This window comes from Filicampus tigris, chromosome 21 (assembly GCF_054856515.1).
Source record: "Filicampus tigris isolate MCC_2025a chromosome 21, RoL_Ftig_1.0, whole genome shotgun sequence".
NCBI lineage: Eukaryota > Metazoa > Chordata > Actinopteri > Syngnathiformes > Syngnathidae > Filicampus > Filicampus tigris.
Genome location: NC_141237.1, coordinates 14,654,942 through 14,678,527, shown reverse-complemented (window position 1 = coordinate 14,678,527; position 23,586 = coordinate 14,654,942). Strand labels below are relative to the sequence as shown.

The 23,586-nt window shown below is 43.1% G+C and overlaps 2 protein-coding genes across 6 annotated transcripts in view; both read left to right on the top strand.

Annotated features, from left to right (window-relative positions):
* The window catches only part of LOC147127752 (uncharacterized), a 28,990-nt gene extending 12,540 nt beyond the window's left edge, over window positions 1-16,450 (top strand). The window contains exons 2-3 of one of the 5 annotated variants that reach the window (XM_086020345.1): window positions 9,444-10,040; window positions 16,243-16,450. In XM_086020345.1, the coding sequence (XP_085876471.1) occupies window positions 9,444-10,040; window positions 16,243-16,292 (647 nt within the window). In that variant the 3' untranslated portion in view covers window positions 16,293-16,450. Of the gene's footprint in view, window positions 1-9,443; window positions 10,713-15,264 lie in introns of all 5 variants that reach the window. The other 4 variants (XM_086020343.1, XM_086020342.1, XM_086020341.1 and 1 more) reach the window with 4 other exon arrangements.
* Window positions 16,301-19,308, top strand: LOC147127751 (uncharacterized). The gene is made up of 5 exons (XM_086021589.1): window positions 16,301-16,422; window positions 16,548-16,683; window positions 16,759-16,938; window positions 17,389-18,118; window positions 18,197-19,308. The coding sequence occupies exons 1-5, from the start codon at window positions 16,301-16,303 to the stop codon at window positions 18,388-18,390; spliced, it is 1,362 nt and encodes a 453-aa protein (XP_085877715.1). The 3' UTR covers window positions 18,391-19,308.
* The last annotated feature ends 4,278 nt before the right edge of the window (window positions 19,309-23,586 follow it).

Here is a 23,586-nt window from a genome sequence, read left to right as displayed (position 1 = left end):
AAAGAGGAGTGCTAAACGTACCAAATTTGCAGTCGGAGACAAGGTTCAAATCCGCAAGTCTTTTCATGTTGGGAAAGGAGAGAGACAGTAAGCCGACCCTGTGGAAGTACAACAACGAAAGCTTGCACAATAGTGCAAGCAGACACTTTATCCCAAGTATCCATAATCCATTCAAAAAGTGCGGCGTAACTTGCCCGGCGCTGCCTCCAAGTCTTTGTGAAGCTGTGTTCACCGTCTGTCATCCATTGCTCCCCGCTCGCAAGGCCCTATTTACACCGATGTCCAGTGGTTGGAGTTCCTTTGTTAAACCTCCGGGAATAATGGCAAGCCCGGAGTTTTTGCTTCACTTGATTTTTCACAGCAGCTGTGAGATGGGCGTGCATGCAGTTTAGATTAACAGCAACGGTGGAAAAAAACATCCGGTATCTTTGGCTAGGTTCACACCGCAGGTCTTAATGCTCAATTCAGATTTTTTTTTTTGTGTGCAAGCGTTCATATTAGGTACACTTTAAATGCGACCTCGGTCTTGCCTGCTGTATGAATACAAGCATCACGTCACGAAAGTGACCTGCATGCGAGACGACGTCACTCCGTGCGGAAGTGAATGTGGTCCAGCGTGTTGGGGCATTTATACAGTGAAGCGATTAGGTAGGAGGTAGAAATAAATACAGTATTTGGGGAAAATCACCTGCAGTCAGCCACTCTCTCATATTCTCCTCATTCATCCAGCCCTTTTGATTGGCCTTGATGATGACTCTGGCCGGAAACTTTTCTTTCGGCAGCGTCTTCCGCTTAAAAATCACCATAGGTGGCAGTTTCTGTATATTACCATGGCAACCAAGCACAACAGTAAAAGCTGACTTCTCGTGCCCCGTATCGCTTCCGCGCTGGTCTCCTTCTTCTCCACAGTGTGGTTCACTGGGATGTCAAAAGTGAGCGGCACCTCGTCCATGTTGGTGATGTGGTTGGCCCCGATGCGTAATCCGCCGGAGGTTGCTGCCGGATGTGTAACAATGTGATATGTTGTTGTTGTTATCAGTTATGCAATGCAATACAATACAATTTTATTTATATAGCGCATTTCATAACAGCTAGAGCTGTAGCAAAGCACTTTACAAACAGTAGACAATAAATAAAGACAATAAAAGCCCGTAATACACAAATATTAATAAATATAGATTACGCCAATAGGGAGCAATCATGCACTTTTGAGAGAATGGAAGCCAAATGTGTAACAGGTTGTTGACGCTGATAAGATGCATGTTCGAATAAAAGACCCACACTTTAACGGGATGTATAGATTGCGCCGTTTCATAAAACGAAAGCACCAAGACGGACCTTCTTGAAAATGTTCAATTTTCATTTCTTCTGCAAACATTTTTGCTCTCTCTCTCTCTCTTTCTCTCTCTCTCGTTCTCTAGCTGATAGTTTGCAGTTTGAACTGTGCTTTGTAGGTGTGTCTCTTCATGGGTGCCATTTTCAATGTTGTGACACACAGTGAATGCGTATACTTAGGGGTGGGCGATATGACGATATTAGATTGTTAAGCGATTCAACGTGTTCACGATCACATAAAGCCGGAAGATCGTTTGATCGCCTCTACATGGCCCATCCTATACCAGGGGTGTCAAAGTCAAATGGACGGAGGGCCAAATAAAAAAAATTGTGACAAGCTGAGGGCTGGACTGATTGTATTTTTTTTTAATTTCCGCTGATTATGTCACGCTTTTGTATTTCTGTAATATATTTATTTGCCTCTATGTTTGTCACCCCCCTGGTTGTTATATTTTTATGTTCGGAGTTAGTAAATAAAAAATAAAATAAAGTATGAAATAAAGCTATTTTTGCGAGGCAGCTCGTACGTCACTTCCGCTTATGAAGCCGCTGCCCGTCTTGTGAAACAAGATCAGTGGAATGTTTGCGTTTCTCCTGCCAAACTGGAAACAATTCTCTGGTTGACTCGGGCTGCAAGATTGTATGAAGTTTACATAATGTGATGTAAAACGGAGAGGATCATATGATTGGTATGATGTCTCCAGTGGACTCTATTTTAGAGTGGCAAGGTATAGATGTGGATGCTCCTGTCAGAGAACACATGCCCGTATTCCACTTGACACGTCTAGGTCTGCAACAACACGGACAAAGAATAACCTAGCAACATCAGCCAATGCATATCCATTAGTTAACAATATGCCTAAACATTACAATTCAAGTATTAAGCAATTAAACAGCCAAACAATACTGTACATACAATACACATTCACACGTTTCATCACTAGAATAGTAAGCATACTAGCCGAAATAACTAACTAGTGTTCATCAACGTGACATCACTCACGAGAACATATCTAGGCTATATGTACAGCAGTTACCTGACACGAACCTAAATGATTAAACTCACCTTTTAACATTTACACACAACAGCAAACGTGGTGAAACACGGGAAATCTGCAACTACTGAGTTTGCTGGCACGAAGAAACTATTAGCTAGCTGTGTCGAAGGAGGAGAAAGAAAATAAACCACGTCTCTCTTCTATCGACACTTAGCGCTCGAGGAGCGTTCAAAGCCTGCTCACAGTGTGGGACCTCTCAGCACTACATCGTAACTCAATGAATTTATCAAATGCCATCAATTACTAATAGTAAAACAACGTGAGCTTTCTAACATGAAGTATTTCTTAATAAGGCGTGTTTTACTCCGAATAACTTCACCACAATCCGATTCTGAAAGCCCCGAAAAGTGACTTGAAGTCTTGAATCGGCAGGTAGACGACCGAAGGACGATCCTCGCAAAAGTAGCGGTAATGTTTGTTATAACAACAGCCAGGGGGTGGCAGACATAGACGCAAAGAAATATGTTACAGAAATAGTGTAACGAATTGGGTTGTCTGTGTTGTGGTCGAATTTGTGTCTTGCCAAGTTGTGTTGTTTCCGAGGTTAATGAATGCATCGTGCGGCTCGCTTGATGGGAGGGCATGCGAGCGAGAGTAGCGGAGGACGAAGAGGAGAGCTTGACTGAACGGTTGTCGTACTGTATTGGCGTCGGCTGCGGCCCACAGTAGCTGGTTGGACTAATAAAATGTGATAGTTAAACTACGTCAGTGTTCTTGGAAGACGCTACAATATATTTTAAAGCGTGACGTTATCAGCAGGCGCGAAGGACCCGATCACTTCTGCTACCCACACCGGCTTGCTGCGGGCCGGATCTAATAATAAAGCAATATCATCCCAGGGGCCGTAGAAAACCTTGATTTTGACATTTGTGTTCTATACAATTTAGCTCTATGGCGGCGCAAAGCCGCTGACTCGTATGCCCGACCAACGCTTCGCAGCACGCACAGTGCTCCGTACGTGACACTCCCCGCCTCCCTCCTGTTTGTTTGGATAGTGGGAAGCTATAGCGGAAAGTCTGTTCGGTTCGGACTTCAGCGCCGACAGCCAAAGCAAACGGAGATCAGACACATGGTAGCCAGAGGCAGCCGCTAGCTCCAAGCTAAATGGAAGGATGGAAGGAAGATGGAAGATTGTTTATTTAAGAGGTGGTTGGCCCCTGGTGAAAATATCTACACTGCTTGGTGCAAAGTCTGCAAAAACACTTTTTCGTTCGGGACAATGGGTGTCAAAGCCGTCGAGTCGCGAGGAAAAATGAGAGGAGAAAAACACCAGCGGTCTGTAGCAGCTCCTAGCAGGGTCCGGCTAATCCCGGCGCTTGTTGGCGACGTGACATTTCAGCGTAAGTAACGTTATTGTTTTAAATCGCATTTCATTATCTTTGTTGATAGAGCAGTGGGGCAAAATCAATAAATAGGTGTTATCACAAATAACTATTGTTGTCGTCTGTCGTTTGTTGCCATAGCAGTTTACATTCACGTAAGGGCTAATGAGCTGTAAATAGGGATGTTCAAAACTAAGACAGCTGTTGACTTTCTCGTTGACATTTTTGTATTTCAAATATTTTTATTATATGTGCATATTTTTTTCAAGCATGGTGGTCGACCGGTTAGCACGTCCGCCTCACAGTGCAGAGATCGTGGGTTTGAATCCGGGCCCAGCCTTCCTGTGTGGGGTTTGCATGCTCTCCCCGTGCCTGCATGGATTTCCTGCCACATTCCAAAAACATGCATGGTAGGCTGATTGGACACTCGAAATTGCCCCTAGGTCTGATTGTGAGTGTGACTTTTTGTATGTCTCTGTGTGCCCTGCGATTGGCTAGCAACCAGTTCAGGGTGTGTCCCCCCTACTGCCCGAAGTCAGCTCCGATAGGCTCCAGCACGCCCGCGACCCTTGTGGGGTTAAGTGGTTTGGATAATCGATGGATGGATGTTTTTTCAAGCTTTTGGCTTGAGAAAGGCTGTTGTGAGGACTTATCAATGGAAACTACTCTACATGAAATGTTGGAAGGTGTTTTTTTTCATATTAGTCTCCTTATTTGAAAAAAAAGCTCTTTGTTTACAGTGAATTTTTTTTTTCTTCAACAGAGATTGTTGCGACATGTTTTGGTCTTAAATTATATTTTTAAGGTCTTAAAAATCATTAAATTTGACTTTTCAAATGGTGCAAGAACCCTGTTATTACTTTGCTGAATACATGATTCCCATTAAAACAGTGAAAAACGAGGGGTTTGAAAGACTCTTCAAAGTACTAGACCCGCGTTACGAGCTGTGTTTTTATGTTTACGTTATGTTTGCATTCACCGCACATTTTGATAAAAAATTGTCACTCTTCAAATTAAAACCTGTACAGAAACCTTAGCTGGCTTAAAATGTCATTTTTTAAATACGTTTTATATACATTTTAAATATGTTTTAAATGTTTAACATGAGGAGAATGGTCAGAAATGTGCAAATTAGTCTTAAAAAAAACGATGTAAAAAATAATCGTGATAAAATCGTGATCGTGATTTTATTTTAAAAAAAATCGGGATATGATATTTTTGCCAGATCGCCCAAATCTACATATACTGTACCGGCACTACTGGGGTGTGCCATTAGCGTCCTCTGTCACGCCCATCCTTCTCCCTTCAACGTCCACATGGTGTCCTCACTCACGTCCGCCTTTTCTCTATTTAAGCAGCGTGTTGGCAGCAAATGCTCCCAGTCAGTCAAACGCAGCGCTCAACAAAGACACATAACAGTCACAGATATTGGAACTCGGTTCACACATAAGCTGCACTGCATTATAAGGTAATTGATAAGTAACATGATAAGCATTATCTTAATAATATTTGTCAGTTCTGTTGTCTAAAACGGTGACCGATCGCCACCAAAATGCAAATGCACATTACTACTCTTGTCCACTTCAAACTGTGAAAGTATAAAAGTGTTCTGCACAATAGTTTGGATTTATTGATATAAAACGTGATCTCATCATGATCACCTCCACAAAATCAAAAATACCGTGGCGATTGCTCCTCTACTTTCACAAGCTGAAGCGGACAAGAGCATGAATGCGCACACCAACCCCGACTGGTTATATTTTGGACATTTAGCGACGCTAAACTCGTGTCTCAGGAGGGAGAGAGACGCGACTTGCAGCAGCAGCAGGCAGATTGGAGCCCCCCCTTCCCTCCCCGGTTAAAGGTAGGATTGGAACAGCGGAAGTTTAGCAACAACTAGCTTTAGGCCGTTAGCACAGCAACATTAGCTCCTTACTGTCTGAAGATGAGCCTGTCTTTATGTCGCCTCACAAGCAGTCGCGCGCGAGTCTCTGCTTTTTGCTTGCAACCCCTTCTGCACGAGTGAAGCGGCTTGAGAGTGGCAAAAGCCCTCATCAAACAACGAAAAGTTGCTTGGTTGCCACTAAAAGCGAGGCTGACTGCACAGCCGAGAGTGTGGCCGCATTGGAACATGCCATTTTGGCTGTTACCTTCCAAATTGGACGGCGCGTTGTAAGCCGAAAATCTGGGGCACTCCTCATCCAAATAAATGTGCACGTCTCATTTCCACTTCAGTCTCTGTAAATATCCTGACTGGTGTTTAATGCCTCGCCCGTCCTAACCGTGATCAGCAAAGAAGTAGGGTTTTTTATTTTTTATTTTTTGAGCAATGAAGCAGTGTGCGCTGGTTCCAGCCTATGCGCATATTTGAGAGCCGCACACCGGAGGGAAACAGAAGAGCCTTATCCAAATGCACATGCATGTTAATATCCAGCCCATGTTGCAATCTCACCAGCACGAAGAGCTATAGAAATAGGCTGTTTATTCAACACACATTTTCTGTGTGTGTATATGTTACAACATAGGGCTGTGCAATTAATTGAGATTCAATTACATTTTCGATTATTACACTGCACGATTACAAAATTGGCATAATCGTAAAAAACGATTATTAATACTAATTTTGAGTTGTTTTGAGGCATGCGCTCAGGAGTTACTCCGCCGCGCCGCCCTCTCCAAGCTAGCTAGCTAGCAAGCAAGCCCGCGAGCTAGCCAGCCATCCAACCCGTACTCTGCACCAGGGAAGTCACACTGCACACGCTCCTACTCAACGTTTTAACAGAGTAACAGACCTAAAAAATGGCACAGTAACCGCCACAGGAACGACTTGTAAACAAGCAAGGTGTCATGGTCTGTTCTTGTTGTGTTCATGTTTTGTTTTTGTTGTTCCCGGTTGCTCCAGTAGGGGCAGTAGGTGGATCCTCTGCAGCACCTGTTTGTAATTTTAATCAATGGACTATTTAAGGACTGCCAAGCGGATAACTCCTTGTCGGATTATTCCTCTGCTTGCTCGTGACCATAGCACCAAATATAGAATTTTCTTTTCCTTTTGTTGCCTCAAGTTTTTCGCCATAGTAAGTATTGTATCTTGTGTTATTAAAGCTACCCTCGGTTGTACTTTTTGGAATTGGTGTGGACTTGTCCTTTTACGACAAGTAATTTTCGTTAATTCTTTCCTTGCCTTTTGCAAGCGTTTTTGGTTGTTCTCGTTTTCCTGGTTTTGTCATACCTTTAGTTGCACTTTGTCGGTCTTGCGTATTTTTGTCTAATAAACCCTTTTTGCTCAAAACACCATCTGAGTCCATGCTTTTAGAGTCTGCTTTGGTTCCGGGTCCTCCCGGAACCCTGACACAGGGCAAGTCTAAATCGCTTATTTGCTTACATTTTGGGTTCGCCGTGGATACACCAAAGCAAGAAAACACAGAGTCAGATTTGGCGTGGTGCGCAACGTTGAAACACTGTACGCAGCAACCCCCACCCATCAACATCAGAGAGACACAAAAAGATAACAGAATCTATTGCCCGGACAAGCCTTCCAAATGTTTAGGGCACAGACTCCACTTCGCAATCGGCACGAGGGATTTGTTTTAAATAACATATCTTATGCAAATATATATATATATAAAAATAGAAACCATGCTAAACATTATTATTGTGACTTGAGTTACATTTCTTGTGTAGTCTATAATATGAAGTCGAAATGTTTGTGTTTATTTTTTGTTTCAAATTGCTTCAAATGCAATTTGCAAACATATTATTGGTCAAAGAAATGGTGGTGGATTTCGGTAGGCGCCATCACTCTTCACCTGCACCAGTGAATATCCGGGGAACAGATGTTGAGAGAGTCTCAACTTACAAGTACCTGGGTGTTCATCTGAACAATAAACTGGACTGGAGCGACAACACAGACGCCCTCTATAGGAAGAGTCAGAGCAGACTCTTCTTACTCAAGAGACTGAGGTCTTTTGGGGTTCAGGAGACACTCCTCAGGAACTTTTATGACTCGGTGGTTGCATCGGTCATTTTCCAGGGAGTGGTCACCTGGGCAGGCGGCGTCTCGGCCCGGGACAAGAAGCGGCTGGAAAAACTGGTCAGGAGGGCCAGGTCTGTCCTGGGCTGCTCCCTGGACTCTGTGGACTCGGTGGGGGACAGGAGGATGTTGGCCAAGCTGTCATCAATGCTGGACAACCCGGACCACCCCCTCCAGGGCACCCTAACAGCACTCCACAGCTCCTTCAGTGACAGACTGTTACACCCTCGCTGTGCAAAGGAGAGATTCTGCCGCTCTTTCTTGCCTGCTGCTGTCAGATTCTTTAACAAGAACATTGTGTAGTTTCTACAAACTGGCGGACATTAGTGCAATTGTGCAGTCCTGCACCTGAGCTTCTATCGTGCAATACCCAACATTCCCCACTACTGTAATACCGTGCAATACTCAACATTCCCCACTACTGTTAATCTAGTTTTATTTTTATCCAATGCTGTTCCTTACATTGCATTACATTACATACTGCAGCACTGTCACTTACTTAGAGTATTTTTCCTCTGTACTATGTACAGATTAAAATGAGTGTTCCTCATACTTTTTATGTAGATGTATGTTGGTGTGTACATACATGTGTATATACACATGTTACTGCGTATATTTACATAGGTTTGATCCTGAATGTTTGCCATTAATGTTATACATTAATGGCCTGTGTAACCTATATCTTTGCTGCTGTAACACTGAAAATTTCCCCACTGTGTGGATCAATAAAGGCCTTCTTATCTTATCTTATTATATTGTAATGCAATTTATATATGGCCTACTGTAACTTAGAAGTATTGTAAAGATTACTAGTATGTAATAGTCAACATTTAAATTAGTTTGACCATATCAGCATATTAAATTTTCAGAAACAAATTATTTAAATATTACTTTAAAAACAAAACAAAAAAGGCTCCAGACAAAGGTCTAAATGTATGGATGAATAGCATATCTGTTATTCTGTCAAAATTGGCATTTTACTCCAAGCAGTTAACTACTTTGGCAATTTATAAGTGCATAGCAAGTTAACTCCAATGCTCTGTTTGTTTATACAAAGAAGCCATACTTTAATTTATAAATTTGCTCTTTTAAAATTTAAAAAAATAATTTAATAGATATTGTTAGGTCCAAAACGAACTTAAATTATTATAGTGTTTCAAAGAATTTTGTCTTAATATTTTTTCCATGTTCAAACCTGTTCTTGTTTTGTAGCAAAAAATAATCGTTTGAATAATCGTGATTTCAATTATTACCAAAATAATCGTGATTAATATTTTTTGCATAATCGAGCAGCCCTGTTTCAACAGATACTTCACAAGTGATGATTTAAATATAAATAATTTTACATTCAACTGAGTATGCAATTCTTTAGAATTACAAGAAAAATAGTGCTTATATTTTGATTTTTCATATGGCAATGCAATAGCCAGGTAGCGGAATCGGTATCGGGGGCCAAAAAGTGATATCGGAACAACCCTAGTAGCCAGTACCGCTTTTGATAGGGCCACCACTAAATAAGGTGCAAGTCTTGTCACAAATAACCAAAGATGGGCTCCCCAACAAAAAAATGCATCAGTCAGTCAGTTTGCAAATACCAAACAGAATGTTGTCATCGTAACTCATCTGGCTGTCCTAATCACGTTCAATTCTACAGATAAACCATAATCACATGTGCATTTGACTTCTTGTGTCTCGCAGACATCAGTGAAGATGTTCGTCCCGAGCGGAAGAGGCCAGAGCACCCTCATATCAAAGAGGAAGAGGAAGAAGAGCAGATGTCTCTTTGCATCAAAAAAGAGGAGGAACCGGAGCGTCCTGACATGAAAAAGGAGAAAGAAGACCCCCACTACATAAAAGAGGAGGAGGAGGAAATGTTTAAGCTGCCATCGACCGGTGTCCCTTTGAAGAATGAAGATGACGGTCAAAATAAATGTGAGGTGAGCAGAGGGGCGGAGCCTCCAAGCAGCAGCTCATGTCAACACATGACAACAGAAGGTGATGGTGACCACTGTGGAGGATTGCAAGCAGATGGCCTCTTTGCCCCACTAACAGAGAGTGACGACATGTCTTCACATGCTGATGATGATGATGACGATGGTGACGATGATGACGAGTTTAGAGATGATGACAACAAAAGCTGGAAATGTTCTCACTGTGGGAGCACATTTTCTTGGAAGAAGAATTTGAAGCAACACATAAGAATACACACTGAAGAGAAACCTTTCGCCTGCACGGATTGTGTCCAAACATTCTCTCGGAAGGAACACCTAAAAATACACACAAGAAGCCACACTGGTGAGAAACCTTTTTCCTGCTCAGTTTGTGGCCAAAGATTCTCTCAGAAGGGACACCTAAAAATACACACAAGAAAACACACTGGTGAGAAACCTTTTTCCTGTTCAGATTGTGGCCAAAGATTCGCTCAGAAGGGAACTTTAAAAACACACGCAAGAACACACACTGGTGAGAAACCTTTTTCCTGCTCAGTTTGTGGCCAAAGCTTCTCTCAGAAGGGAACTTTAACAACACACGCAAAAAGCCACACTGGTGAGAAACCTTTTTCCTGCTCAGTTTGTGACCAGGGATTCTCTGAAAAGACACACTTAAAAACACACACAAGAGGCCACACTGGTGAGAAACCCTTTTCCTGCTCAGTTTGTGGCCAAAGATTCTCTCTGAAGGGAAGCTTAAAAACACACACAAGAACACACACTGGTGAGAAACCTTTTTCCTGTTCAGATTGTGGCCAAAGATTCTATGAAAAGGGACACTTAAAAATACACACAAGAAGCCACACTGGTGAGAAACCTTTTTCCTGCTCAGTTTGTGGCCAAAGTTTCTCTCAGAAGGGAAACTTAAAAATACACACAAGAAGCCACACTGGTGAGAAACCTTTTTCCTGCTCAGCTTGTGGCCAAAGTTTTTCTCAGAGGGGAAACTTAAAAATACACACAAGAAGCCACACTGGTGAGAAACCTTTTTCCTGTCCACTGTGTGGCCAAAAATTCTCTCATAAGTTTCAGGTCAAGAGGCACAAGTGTGCTAGTGAGAAATGCAGTCATCAAAAAGCATCCAATTAACATTTAAATGTTTAATATCTTAATAATAAGTGTTTGAAAAAGCTGCATTTTGTTTAATATGGGATCTTTTATTTTGTCGTCTTGTGGTCTTTGTGGACAAGTGTTGAGAATCAGCACAGGCGCTAAAACACCTGAAGTAATGCACATGCCTTGTCCAATGTTTTAGTGATCGCCAGATGAACTTAGTTAATGATTGACGAAATCGACTGTGAAGAAACTTTGACTTTTGATGGGGAAAGTGGGAAATTGTAAATATGATTCTGAATGAAATGCAAATGACCAGTGAGTCTTCTTTGTCAATGAAAAAGGTTGAATAGAGTATGTTGACATCTGAGGTCCTTGTTTAATTAAGCTATTCAATGTTCAGGTATTTGTTTGCTTGTTCTTATCATTGTTTCTTGATTTATGTATATATTTATCTTAGGCTAGGTTCACACCGCAGATCTCAATTCTTTTTTTTTGAACAAATCCGATTTTTTTGTGTAAGCGTTCATATTACATTAAAAATGCGACCTCGGTCTTGTCTGCTGTATGAACACATGCGTTGTCAAAGTGGCCTGCATGCGCAGGAGAAGAGACGACGTCACACGCAACGTTGTGTTTGCGGAATTAAATGTGGCCCAGCGTGCCGGGGCATTTAAACAATCAAGCGATTAGGTAGCAGGTAGAAATAAATACAGTATTTTGGGGAAATTATGAAGCGAGGCTTTATTATCTCATTTCATGGAGACATCACTAACGATGACGTCATGTCTTACCCGTGCGTAAAAAATGAATCTATCTGAGCCATGGCTGAATTACTACAATCGCCATAAATGTCCACTTTATGCTTCATGTTTCAAAGTGGATTAAATTAAAGTAAAATATAAAGTCAATATTTTTACTCAAAACAACTTTGCAGATTCGATCCCCTGCTGCCAGCAGTTTCACTCTGCCTGCGCGGAGCACATTTGGGCTCCGGATGACGTCAATGTCGGATATATGCGACCTCGCCGTTCAGACCGCGAAGGCATTGGGGAAGATCGGATACGTATCCGATCTAGGACCACATATGAAAGCCACCCAGGTCGCATTTGAAAAAATCGGAATTGAGCTGTTCAGACTGACATAAAAAAATCAGATACTGGTTGCATATGGGCAAAAAAATCCCAATCTGGGTCGCATTCGCCTGTGGTGTGAACCTATCATTAGATCTGCTTCCTTTATTTTAGAATTGATAAATATTTTTTATAATTCCTCCACCACCATGACCCCCCATCCACCAAGCATGAATTATTCCTTGTAGGCCAAGGGCTTTTTATCACCTTTTTTTGTGTGCGCGTGTGTGTGTGTGTGAGTGATAGTCTCTTACTGGACAAAATCAGGGTTCATATGGACATTAAAATCCTGTAAAAAAAAATGCGTAACCTGAAAATTAATTCTCCAAATCCTTTAAATGTAATTGAAAAATAAAATGTTCTCGAAACTTTTGGAGAAGTCATGGAAATTTTATGTTGATAATATGCAAGATGGCGATTAATGAAGCCGGCAACATGTCACTTTCGATTTTGCCTAACAAGAAAATCCCGATTATTTTCTCTCAAACCCGATTTTATGATTTCTTTGTAAAATGAAAGATTTATGAAAAATTAATTATTTTGAATGTCTTTTATTTAAACTTAATTTTCTTTGAACTCAAAATGCCAGTCAATTTAACTTAATACACACAGAACAATCCATTGGGATTTACAGCATTTTACTTACACTTACTTATTTCAGATCTGTTCTTAACTAAACCAATAATGAAAGCTGAAAGTGCATATACCATCTGAAACGGAATCATCAACATGAGAGAAGGTAGACAGTCAAGTCATTTTGCCAACCAGCTAGTGACTAGCCTTTCACCTTTCTCCCTGGTCTAATTTAAACATAAATCAATGATTAGTGCAAAACTGTCACTCAATAATACAATGCACTGTCAAACTTAAGTACGGATGCATAGTCCGGCTGGACCAGAGGTCCGTTGCAGAGGAGAAAAAAAGGGACGCCTTTCAGACCTTGAGTTACTTGCTTGTGGGTTGTATTGTATATGCGCGGCACACACAGCTCTATATTTGCCTGATTTATTAACTAAACGCTCACTTGCCTGAGCAAATAGCAGAATCGCCGGTAGCCATGGATGGTGTTGTTTTCCGGTATTCGCGCTCGTGGGAGGAAGCGGAAATGCAGAGGAAACTACGGTGGCTTAGTTGCACCAAAAATAAAAAATTCTAACGTTACGATTTGAACGTTTTCAACATCGTTTTATCCAGAAAATTTGGTTTCGGTTCAAAATCGCTTAATTGAGCAGCCCTACCGACTATGTTTGAATTTGCTTGGAACACTTTGTCACAGGTAAAACATTCTGTTCTGAAATGCGATCACTCTTTGTTCTAGGGTTGTCACGATATCAAATTTCTGTTTCGATACCGATACCAATATGTATTTCGATACTTTTTGCAAAAGGTTAAAGCGACACTTGGATGAGTTTAATATTGACACTTATATAATAGGTTTGCATGTAAATATGACATCAGTTATAAATGCCCCCCCAAAAGACTTTGTGGGGATTATTTTAAGGTTTTTTTTTGTGATTAGATTTACGACAAATTGCCCCGCCCCCTTTTGGAGTTCGGCTTATTTTTGTCGAATATCCCCGTCTCGGTTGAGAGCATTCGCCAAGATGGAAAAGCTGCCCAGATCTGGTCATTGCATGATTGCTGAACTTCGGAGATGGTAAAGAAAACTGACGAGAAAATTCATTCGACTTGTGTGTGCCTTTATTTCAATTGGATACCTTCTTGAAAGATAAAACAAACACGCATTAAGTAGTTGTTTTGTAAATTGCTAATTGGGCTTATGGACTCCAGACCTACAAAACATTCCAACACAAATTATAAAGCTGACTGTTTATGGTTGCAACTTCATCAAAAATAACTTTGGCTATCGTTACCCGTGTAAAGTTCATCATATTTCAGTAAGAATGCCGTGTTGTTGGCCAGTGGACGTGGATAACTTTATTGCTTGATTATTGTAATGTTGTTCTTTATGTAATAATCACTACAATCATTTATTCATTCATTCATTCATTATCCATACCGCTTATCCTCACAAGGGTCGCGGGCGTGCTGGAGCCTATCCCAGCTGTCTTCGGGCAGTAGGCGGGGGACACCCTGAATTGGTTGCCAGCCAATCGCAGGGCACACAGACACAACCATTCGCACTCACAATCACACCTAAGGGCAATTTAGACAGTCTAATCAACTTACCATGCATGTTTTTGGAATGTGGGAGGAAACCGGAGTACCCGGAGGAAACCCACGCAGGCACGGGGAGAACATGCAAACTCCACACAGGGAGGCCGTAGCCGGGATCGAACCCACGACCTCTGAACTGTGAGGCGGACGTGCTAACCAGTCGACCACCGTGCCGCCCTACAATCATTTATTTATTATTTATTTCATCATCAGAATCTCAAACGTGTAGTTACGTGTCGTTTTACCAAATAGTAAAATGCAATGGCCACGTTATATATTTTTATTTTCACTACATCTTTACATTCAATGTTTGCAGATACATCACTCGATCATTCAGGGGAATGTGAAGTTTGCAATGCATCACTCGATCATTCAGGGGAATGTGAAGTTTGCAATGCAGCACTGCACTCGATGCTGCAAATATACTGCCCGCTTTGCCCCTAATTTAAACCTACTTGTCTCTGTAAAGTTCTCCAGCACACAAAAAAATGCAATTACGTTTCAAGGTAATGCCAATTTGTGTAATTCTAGCTAAAATGCATCTGTGGACACTTCATGGACACTAGAATTACATTCTGCCCAAGAGCAGCTGGTACGTATTATTGAATAGTACTGTAGATTGAAGCCAAAAGTACCTGGTAAGACAGTGTTACATTGTATATTTGTTTAAAAATAGATTTTGTGTGCGTGGGTGTGTGTGTATGTGTTTTCAACTAGACTATGTCTTGGACATTAAAAAGCAAGGAAAAGAGCTAATGAAATGTGAAAACGTAGACAGCTGCCCTGATGCATGTCAACTTTTGGATGGACAATGAAATGTAATAAACTGTAGGTCACTTACAGATGGATGTCGTTTGACCGTATTTTCCGGACTATAAGTCGCGGTTTTATTCATAGTTTGGCCGGGGTGCGACTTATGCTCCGGAACGACTTGTGTGTGAAATAATGAACACATTATTACCTGTATATCATTATTACAGGTCCATCGGCCCACGGGTGGTTTTCGCGTCGTGCCCGTGCAAAATTCGCTATATTGTGACACTCAAAAATATGTGGTCACAATTGTTTTGTTAATAAGAGCATATTTTGTACTCAGAATTTATTTTACACGTAAATCTAAATGAAACCATATTTTTTCAAATTCATTTTGATAACTGTGGATAGGAAACAAAGAACGGAACCATTGTTGTCAAGTGTTGCACCCAGGTTCCTAGTTAAGTGACTCCCCCCTCCCTTCAGAGGAAATTTGGGATGGAAAGAAAGCGGTTCGTGTCTTCACTCCTTCTCCACATTTACCTGTGTTTTTCAGGTTAGTAATGTTTAGAACGTACTTTTAATCGAATGTTTGACAAGTTGCACTTTTTTACATGAGTATGATGGATGTAGAGTAAATATCTTTTGCGGCCTGTGTTAAGCTCATCTAGTCCGCATTCAGGAGGGTGATGAATGAAAGACGGCCTTCAACACACCAATGGGCCACTATGAGTACTTCGTCATGCCTTTCGGCTTGACTGATGCCCCTGCTGTCTTCCAGGCCCTGGTCAACGATGTCTTGCGTGACATGATTGGAAGATTTGTTTTTGTTTATTTGGATGACATTTTGGTTTACTTGAGTTCCCGCTCAGAACATGAAATACAGTGTACGCCAGGTCCTCCAACGCCTGCTTGAGAACAAGCTCTATGTTAAAATGGAAAAGTGCGAATTCCATGTGTTGTGAACACACTTCCTGGGCTATGTCATTGCCGAAGGACGGCTCCAAATGGACCCGGCCAAGGTGAAGGTAGTTGCAGAATGGCCCAGTCCCTCGACGCGCAAAGTGTTGCAACGGTTCCTTGGCTTTGCCAACCTCTGCCGGCGCTTTATTCGTAATATACAGTCATGTAGCGCCCCCCCCCACCCCCCCCCCCACCCCCCACCAACCTCACTTCTACCGCCATACCGTTCCGCTGGTCTGTGGAGGCCAGCCTTGCTTTCGAGAGACTTAAGAAATTGTTTTCATCCGCACCTGTCTTGGCCCACCCTGACCCTGGTAGGCGATTCATTGTCGAGGTGGATGCATCTGAGGTGGGGGTTGGAGCTGTGCTGTCCCAGCGGTCCTCTGGGGATGGTAAGGTCCACCCTTGTGCCTTCTATTCACACAGGCTTTCCCAGGCGGAGAGGAATTACAGTGTCGGCGATAGGGAACTCCTAGCCGTTAAGATGGCACTGGAGGAATGGAGGCACTTCCTGGAAGGAGCAGAACACCCATTTATTGTTTGGACTGATCATAAGAACCTCAAGACCATCCGCTCCGCCATACGACTGAGTTTCCGCCAATCCAGGTGGGCATTGTTCTTTGACCGCTTTACATTTACTCTTACCTATTGTCCAGGGTCGAAGAACAACAAGCCCGATGCCTTGTCTCGCCTGTTTGCGGTTGACAAGCCCTGTACCGGTCCCGAACCAGTTTGCCACCCACCTGCCTGGTAGCTTCTATCACCCTCGAAGTGGAGAAGGTGGTCAAGGATGCCCTGGGGAACCACCCTGTTCCTGGGGGTTGCCCCGCGAACTCCTTGTTTGTCCTGTACTCCGTCCGTTCTCAGGTGCTGCAGTGGGGGAACTCCTCAAGACTTACCTGCCATCAAGGGTAATGCCGCACGCTAGCCTTCCTGCGGCAGCGCTTCTGGTGGCCCACTATGGAGGAGGACGCACAGGCGTTCGTATCAGCTTGCACAGTCTGCGCTCAGAACAAGTCTTCGTCCAAACCCAGTTCTGGCTTACTTGGGCCGCTTCCCATCCCCAAGAGGCATGGTCACACATTGCTCTGGACTTCGTCACTGGACTATCACCCTCTAAAGGTAACGCTGTCATTCTAACCATAGTGGATAGATTCTCTAAGGCAGCACACTTCCTAGAGCTCCCTAAGCTCCCTTCTACCAAAGAGACTGCTGACCTCCTTGTCCAACATGTTTTCCGCCTGCACGGCATTCACGCTGACATAGTCTCTGACCGTGACCTTCAGTTTACCTCGCGGGTATGGAAGTGTTTTTGTGCAGCCCTTGGGATCGGTGTCAGTCTGTCGTCAGGTTTCCATCCTCAGACCAATGGACAATGTGAGCACACCAACCAGCAGCTAGAGGCTGCCCTCCGCTGCATGTCTCAATCACACCCATCCTCATGGAGCTTCCAACTTGTATGGGTTGAGTACGCCCATAACTCTCTACAGAGCTCTTCGTTAGGCATGTCTCCATTTCAGTGCTCCTTGGGCTACCAACCACCTCTGTTCCCTTCGCAGGAGCGCGATCTAGCTGTTCCATGTCCGCAAGTGCCACAAGGTCTGGAGGCAGGCCCATTCCGCTTTGCTCCGCTCCTCTGCCGGTTCTCAGAAACAGGCCAACCTGCCGCCGCATCTCTGCCCCTTCAAACTGTTGGGCAGAGGGTATGGCTCAGCTCCAAGAACCTGCCGCTCAAGGCCAAGTCGAAGTCGAAGTTCCCCCCGCTTCATTGGACCTTTTGAGGTCGCAGCAGTAGTGAACCCATCTGTGGTGCGTCTCAAGCTCCCGGCCACTCTGCATGTCCACCCCACCTTTCATGTATCCCAGGTCAAGCCCGTTTCATTGTCCTCGCTGTCCCCCCCTTTGCCTCCCCCTCCTCCTCCGCTGGTGATCGATGGCCACCCTGCCTTTACGGTGCGCAGGCTCCTGGATGTGCGTCGCCGTGGCGTCCAGTACCTCGTTGACTGGAAAAGCTATGGGCCGGAGGAGCGCTGCTGGATCCCCGCCTGGCAGGTCCTGTCCAAGTCATTGATTTGTGACTTTCGCCACGCTCAGCCTGATCGCCTGGTGGCGCCCATGGGAGGGGGCGTACTGTCAGGGCCGCTGCCTCAGCGCCCTGAGGTGTGTGTGTATGTGTGTGCGTGTGCATCCGGGAGCAGGTACATGGGGATTGGCAGCAGCTGTGATCCATTCCTCCCAATTAAGGCAGCGCCTACTTTAGCGGTTCTGGGATGCAGACCACTTCGTCTTCAGTCCAAGTCAAGTTTGTACCTCCTAGCCCCCTTCTTGTCGTGTTCAAGAAATTGCTGTACTTACAAGTCTTCGTCTTCGTTTCCTCTAGGTCACCCTACTCCGTGTTTCGACCCTCTCTGCTCGCCTGCCTCCCAGTCTGCCTGCATCGCGGTTGCCAGCCCCTTCACAAGCCCTCACCCCCAAGAGCTCATTAATAAACGTTTGCCCACTACACTTGCCTTTCTCCATTTCTGCGCCTGGGTCCTCTCCCCCAACACGCCTCGTGACATGAAGACATTATAAATGTTAGGGCTGCATGTTGAACCAGGCCCCTTTTCTGCGCTCACCCATCTTGGGTGAGAGCATTCGCGGGGATGGAAAAGCTGCCCAGATCTGATCATCATATGATTCCTGAACTTGAACCTGAAACTGACGAGAAAATTCAATCGACTGGTGTGAGCCTTTATTTACATTGGATACCTTTCTGAAAAATGAAACGAACACGCTTTGAGTAACTAGTTGTTTTGAACATAGCTAATTGGGCTTATGGACTCCAGACCTAAAAAACATTTCAACAGTTAAAAAGTTTACTGTTCTCAAAAAACAAAAACAAAGGGGAGGTGTCAAGATACTGAGAGGGCTTCTAGTACGGCAGAAAGCATGCAGCAAGAAACACAGTTAGAGCACACTGAGAAAGTAGAACAGCGGGAGGAGTAGAAAAGAGCGGCGGTTAACAGGAAAAGGGAAGAGAATTCCATTTTGAAAGTTGAGAGTACTACTTTAACAGCAAATGTGACCGATGGAAGTCCTTAGCCAATTTCACACAAAAATCCATCATCAGGCAAGATACAGACATGTACCAAGTTCCAGGATGTTGGGCCTTCACTTACTCGAGTATCTTGTGTTGGACCTGACCCCTTATCAACTGAGGAGGACAAACTGTCAGCAGAACAATGTTTTGCAGAGGAGTACCCCGATATTTCAGTTTGATTAGAAAATGTGGTAAACTGCAACTTAGTATCTTTTCAGGGTGCATTGCTGTATCTGATAAACAGTATGCAACAATATGCATATATCCAATATACCTTCTGCTTCTGGATATACTGTATATTTTGTTACTTTCCTTTCATTGTAAGTTGTAACAACAGTTGAACAACCAGGAAACATATTTTTCTAAAGTGCAAAAGAAATACTTTATAATAAACACATTCTGTAACCCTACGGCTGTATAGAGTGCAAAATTTCATCTTGACTTTTAACAAGGCAATTAGCCAGATGTACTATTACAGAGGTAATGAATTTTAAATCACAGAACGTAATACGTTAATATGGTAGAAAAGGTTAATCCATTTTAGTTAGACCACAACAATTTGGAGAGAGAACACTGTCAAGACTGTGTGCATCGACAGAGAAATCATCTGGCCTGCAGTTGAGGCACTGGTTGGATATCAGCATCCACTGGTCAACGCAACTTTTTGGGGATAATAAAGAACAAACACATGTAGTTGAAATAACCTAGCATTGTAGTTGATTTGACCCAGAATTTGTAGGTGACACATCACAAACACATTGAGTTGAAACAAGACGTCCCATTCCCTGTGGACTCAGGAGCCACACATTCAGTTGTAAAAGAGTCTGACCTGCCTAAATGCAGATTTGTGATTGATGATCATCTCACGTTGTTCACCCTCTTGGAATTCTGTACGCAGTGTTTTCTTTGTCTCACTCGCACTCACACAACATAAATTTTATGAAGTTCCTGCCATGACAGTTTCCTCCCTCACACTTTAGCCAGGTGCTGTTTCAATTTTTGTGCCAGATGCTGCTTCAATACCACCAGAAAACAAGCAACGTTACAATAGCTGCAGGCAGGAAGCACAAAACAGTCCAAGTAAAAGGTTAAATCACTGGTCATTATGTGTGCAAATTTATTTCTCAAATAACCATGTTTTTAACGTATTTTTAAAACATACAAGAGTGTCTACATTATGTATATGGGGAGGAATGGTGTTCCAAAAATGAGCTGCTTTTACTGAAAAGGCCGATTGGCGGAAGGACCTTTTCCTCAAAGGGACAAACAAATTATTGGAGGAGGCAGATCTAGTCTGTCTCCTGCTCAGGTTTGAGAAGTTGGAGAGCTGAGCTAGGTGGGGCCATGCCATGCAAAATTTGAAACTCAAGAATATCATCTTGGAAGTTGACAAAATTTTCCCAATTTAGCAGCTTGTATTTGTCCAGCATGCTGGAATGGTGATGCCGAAAAGGTTTCATGTCGAGGACTTTTAGAGCCTGCTTATAAACTGAGTGCATTGTTGTCTTGCGACCAGCTGCTCACACAGTTTGAGAGATGCGGCATGATCATTGCATGAACAAAATAATTTAGCAGCTTCAGTGTTTAAATACTGTCTGATATACTTCAAATTTGCCAAATTGTATTTAACTGTTTGGTTAACTTTTTTTTTTACATGCTTTTTAAATATGAACTGGGAATCTAAAATTATTCCCATATATTTATATTCTGTTACCGCATCTTTTGCCCTGCAACACATTAGGATCTGGGGAGTCTCTTTGTAAAACACATACACTCTGTTTTGTGAGCATTTTTTTTTCGAGCCATTTAGGCGTAAGATCCATATTTATTGAAAGTTTGATAGCCACTTCGGCCTTATCCTTCCCATGTACATAAATTACAGTATCATCAGCGTACATTTGTATCTCACATCCAGAGCATACTGACGGCAAGTCATTGATGTACACACTTAGAATCAGGGTTGCTGATGGCGTAGAGGTACATTTGCCTGAGTGGTGTGCGGGCAGTGTGGGATCGGTTCCCACTTAGTGACGGGGTCTGTCTGTGTGTGTGCCCGGCTGGCGACCAGTTCAGGGTGTAGTAGTCCACTTTTCGCCTGTAGTCAGCTGAGATAGGCTCAAACACCTCCCTGCGACCCTGATAAGCAGTCTGGAAGATGAAATGACTAAATAGAATCAGACCCAGACTTGAACCCTGAGGCACACACCAATCGTCATCTACAAAAGAAGACAGCCTGTTTCTTGGCAGGGTGGCATGGCTCAGTGTAGGGCTGTTCGATTTTGAACCGAAAACTAATTTTCTGGATCAAACGATGTTAAAAACGTTCAAATTGGCACGTTCGATTTTTTATTTATTTTTGGTGTATCTAAGCCACCGTAGTTTCCTCTGCATTTCCACTTCCTCCCACGAGCGTGCGTACCGGAAAAACTACACCATCCATGGCTACCGGCGATTCTGCTATTTGCTCAGGCAAGTGAGCGTTTAGTTAATAAATCAGGCAAATATAGAGCTGTAGTGTAGTGTGTAACCCGCATGTACAATACAACCCGCGAGCAAGTAACTCAACGTCTGAAAGGCGTCCCTTTTTTTCTCCTCTACAACGGACCTCTGGTCCAGATGGACTAAGCATCCGTACTTAAGCTTGACAGTCCATTGTATTATTGAGTGACAGTTTTGCACTAATCATTGATTTATGTTTAAGTAAGACCAGGGAGAAATGTGAAAGGCTAGTCACTAGCTGGTTGGCAAAATGACTTGCTGTCAGCAGTCTGTCAGACTGTTTGGTTTACAGACTTGACTGTCTACCTTCTCTCATGTTGATGATTCCGTTTCAGATGGTATATATGCACTCTCTTCTTTCACACTTGAGTAGGCTTAACATTGGCACTTATATAATAGGTTTGCGTGTAAAAATGACATTAGTACTAAAATGACCACCTCAAAAGACTCTGTAGTGATTTAAGGTCTTTTTTTGTGATTAGGTTTATGACAAATTTCCCTGCCCCAAAAAGGGGCGTGGCTTATGTTATGTTTTGTCTCAGCGGTCTACGTCACGCGAGGAAGGCATGCTTGGTAATATCGCTCGCCTTGTCAGTTCTGTTGTCTAAAACGGTGACCGATCGCCACCAAAATGCAAATACACATTACTACTCTTGTCCTCTTCAACCTGTGAAAGTATAAAAGTGTTCTGCACAATAGTTTGGATTTATTGACATAAAACGTGATCTCATCATGATCACCTCTACAAAATCAAAAATACCGTGGCGATTGCTCCTCCACTTTCACAAGCTGAAGCGGACAAGAGCACAAATCCGCACACGAACCCCAACTGGTTATATTTCGGACATTTAGCGATGCTAAACTCGTGTCTCAGGAGGGAGAGAGACGGCGGCTTGCAGCAGCAGCAGGCAGATTGGAGCCCCCTGCCTAACTCCCCAGCTAAAGGTAGGATAACGTAACGGCTAATAGCAACAACTAGCTTCAGGTCGCTAAAACAAAAGATGTTAGTACAACAACATTAGCTCCTTACTGTCCGCCCAACATGTGGAGGTGAAGATGAGCCTGTGTCTTCATGTCGCCTCGCAAGTAGTCGCGCGTGGTGTCCCTGCTTGCTTGCTTGCAGCCGCGACCTGCCTGAGTGAAGCGGCGTGAGAGTGACGAAAGCCCTCATCAAACAGCGAACAAAAAGTTTCGGCGAGGCTGACTGCACAGACGAGTGAGGCCGCATTGGAATGTGCCATTTCGGCTGTTACCTTCCAAATTGGACGGCGCGTTCTAAGTCGAAAAAATTTGTCCATTCCTCATGCAAATAAACGTGCACGTCTACTCATTCCCACTTCAGTCTCTGTAAATATCTTGACTGGTGTTTAATGCCTCGCCCGTTCTAACCGTGATCAGCAAAGAAGCAGTGTATTTATTTTAATTTTTTTTTAAGCAAAGAAGCAGTGTGCGCTCGTCCCAGCCTAAATCTATGTAGCTCTGCTCACTTCCACATTTCCTCATTCTCATATTAAATCAGACACGGAGAGGTTAATCCTTTTGATATGTTGAAGTGGGCATTAGTAGAGATGTCCACATAGGTTTTGGTGCCAATTAATGGCCGTTTTTGGACGTTATAAGCAATAAAAGTACAATGATTTCCAATGGAGGGTTTGGAATCGGTTCCTCGCGTGACTCTGGCCGAACAAGGCTAGAACGGTAGGGGGCGCGGCCACTGTGCTCTTTATCAAGGGGCATTATTCATGGAGTTACTTATTTCCTAATTTCACCAAAATTAATGGATAAAATAGAAAATGACAACTCTTTTCATTTTCCTAATCAAAAAATATATCAAATGAACTTGTTAGTGAAAACGTGGCCATCCCATCTCTTTAAGAACAGATATGAAATCTATTGTGTAAGTAAAATGCTGTTAATCCCAATGGATTGTTCTATGTGTATTAATTTAAATTAACTGGCATTTTGAGTTCAAAGAAAGAAAAATTAAGTTTCAATAAAAGACATTCAAAATACTTAATTTTTCATTATTTTACAAAGAAATCATAATCGGAAAATCGGGTTTGAGAGAAAATAATCTGGACTTTTTGTTCGGCAAAATCGAACAGCCCTAGCTCAGTGGTAGAGTGGTCGTCTCCCAACCCGGAGGTTGTGGATTCGGTCCCTGGACATTGTGACCATGTCGAAGTATC

Coding starts and splice junctions, on each gene's coding strand:
- LOC147127751 (XM_086021589.1), top strand. CDS start 16,301: ATGGCACTGGAGGAATGGAGGCACTTCCTGGAAGGAGCAGAACACCCA. Junction 16,684..16,758: donor TGTACTCCGTCCGTTCTCAG/GTGCTGCAGTGG, acceptor TTCCTGCGGCAG/CGCTTCTGGTGGCCCACTAT. Junction 16,939..17,388: donor TGGACTATCACCCTCTAAAG/GTAACGCTGTCA, acceptor AGCGCGATCTAG/CTGTTCCATGTCCGCAAGTG.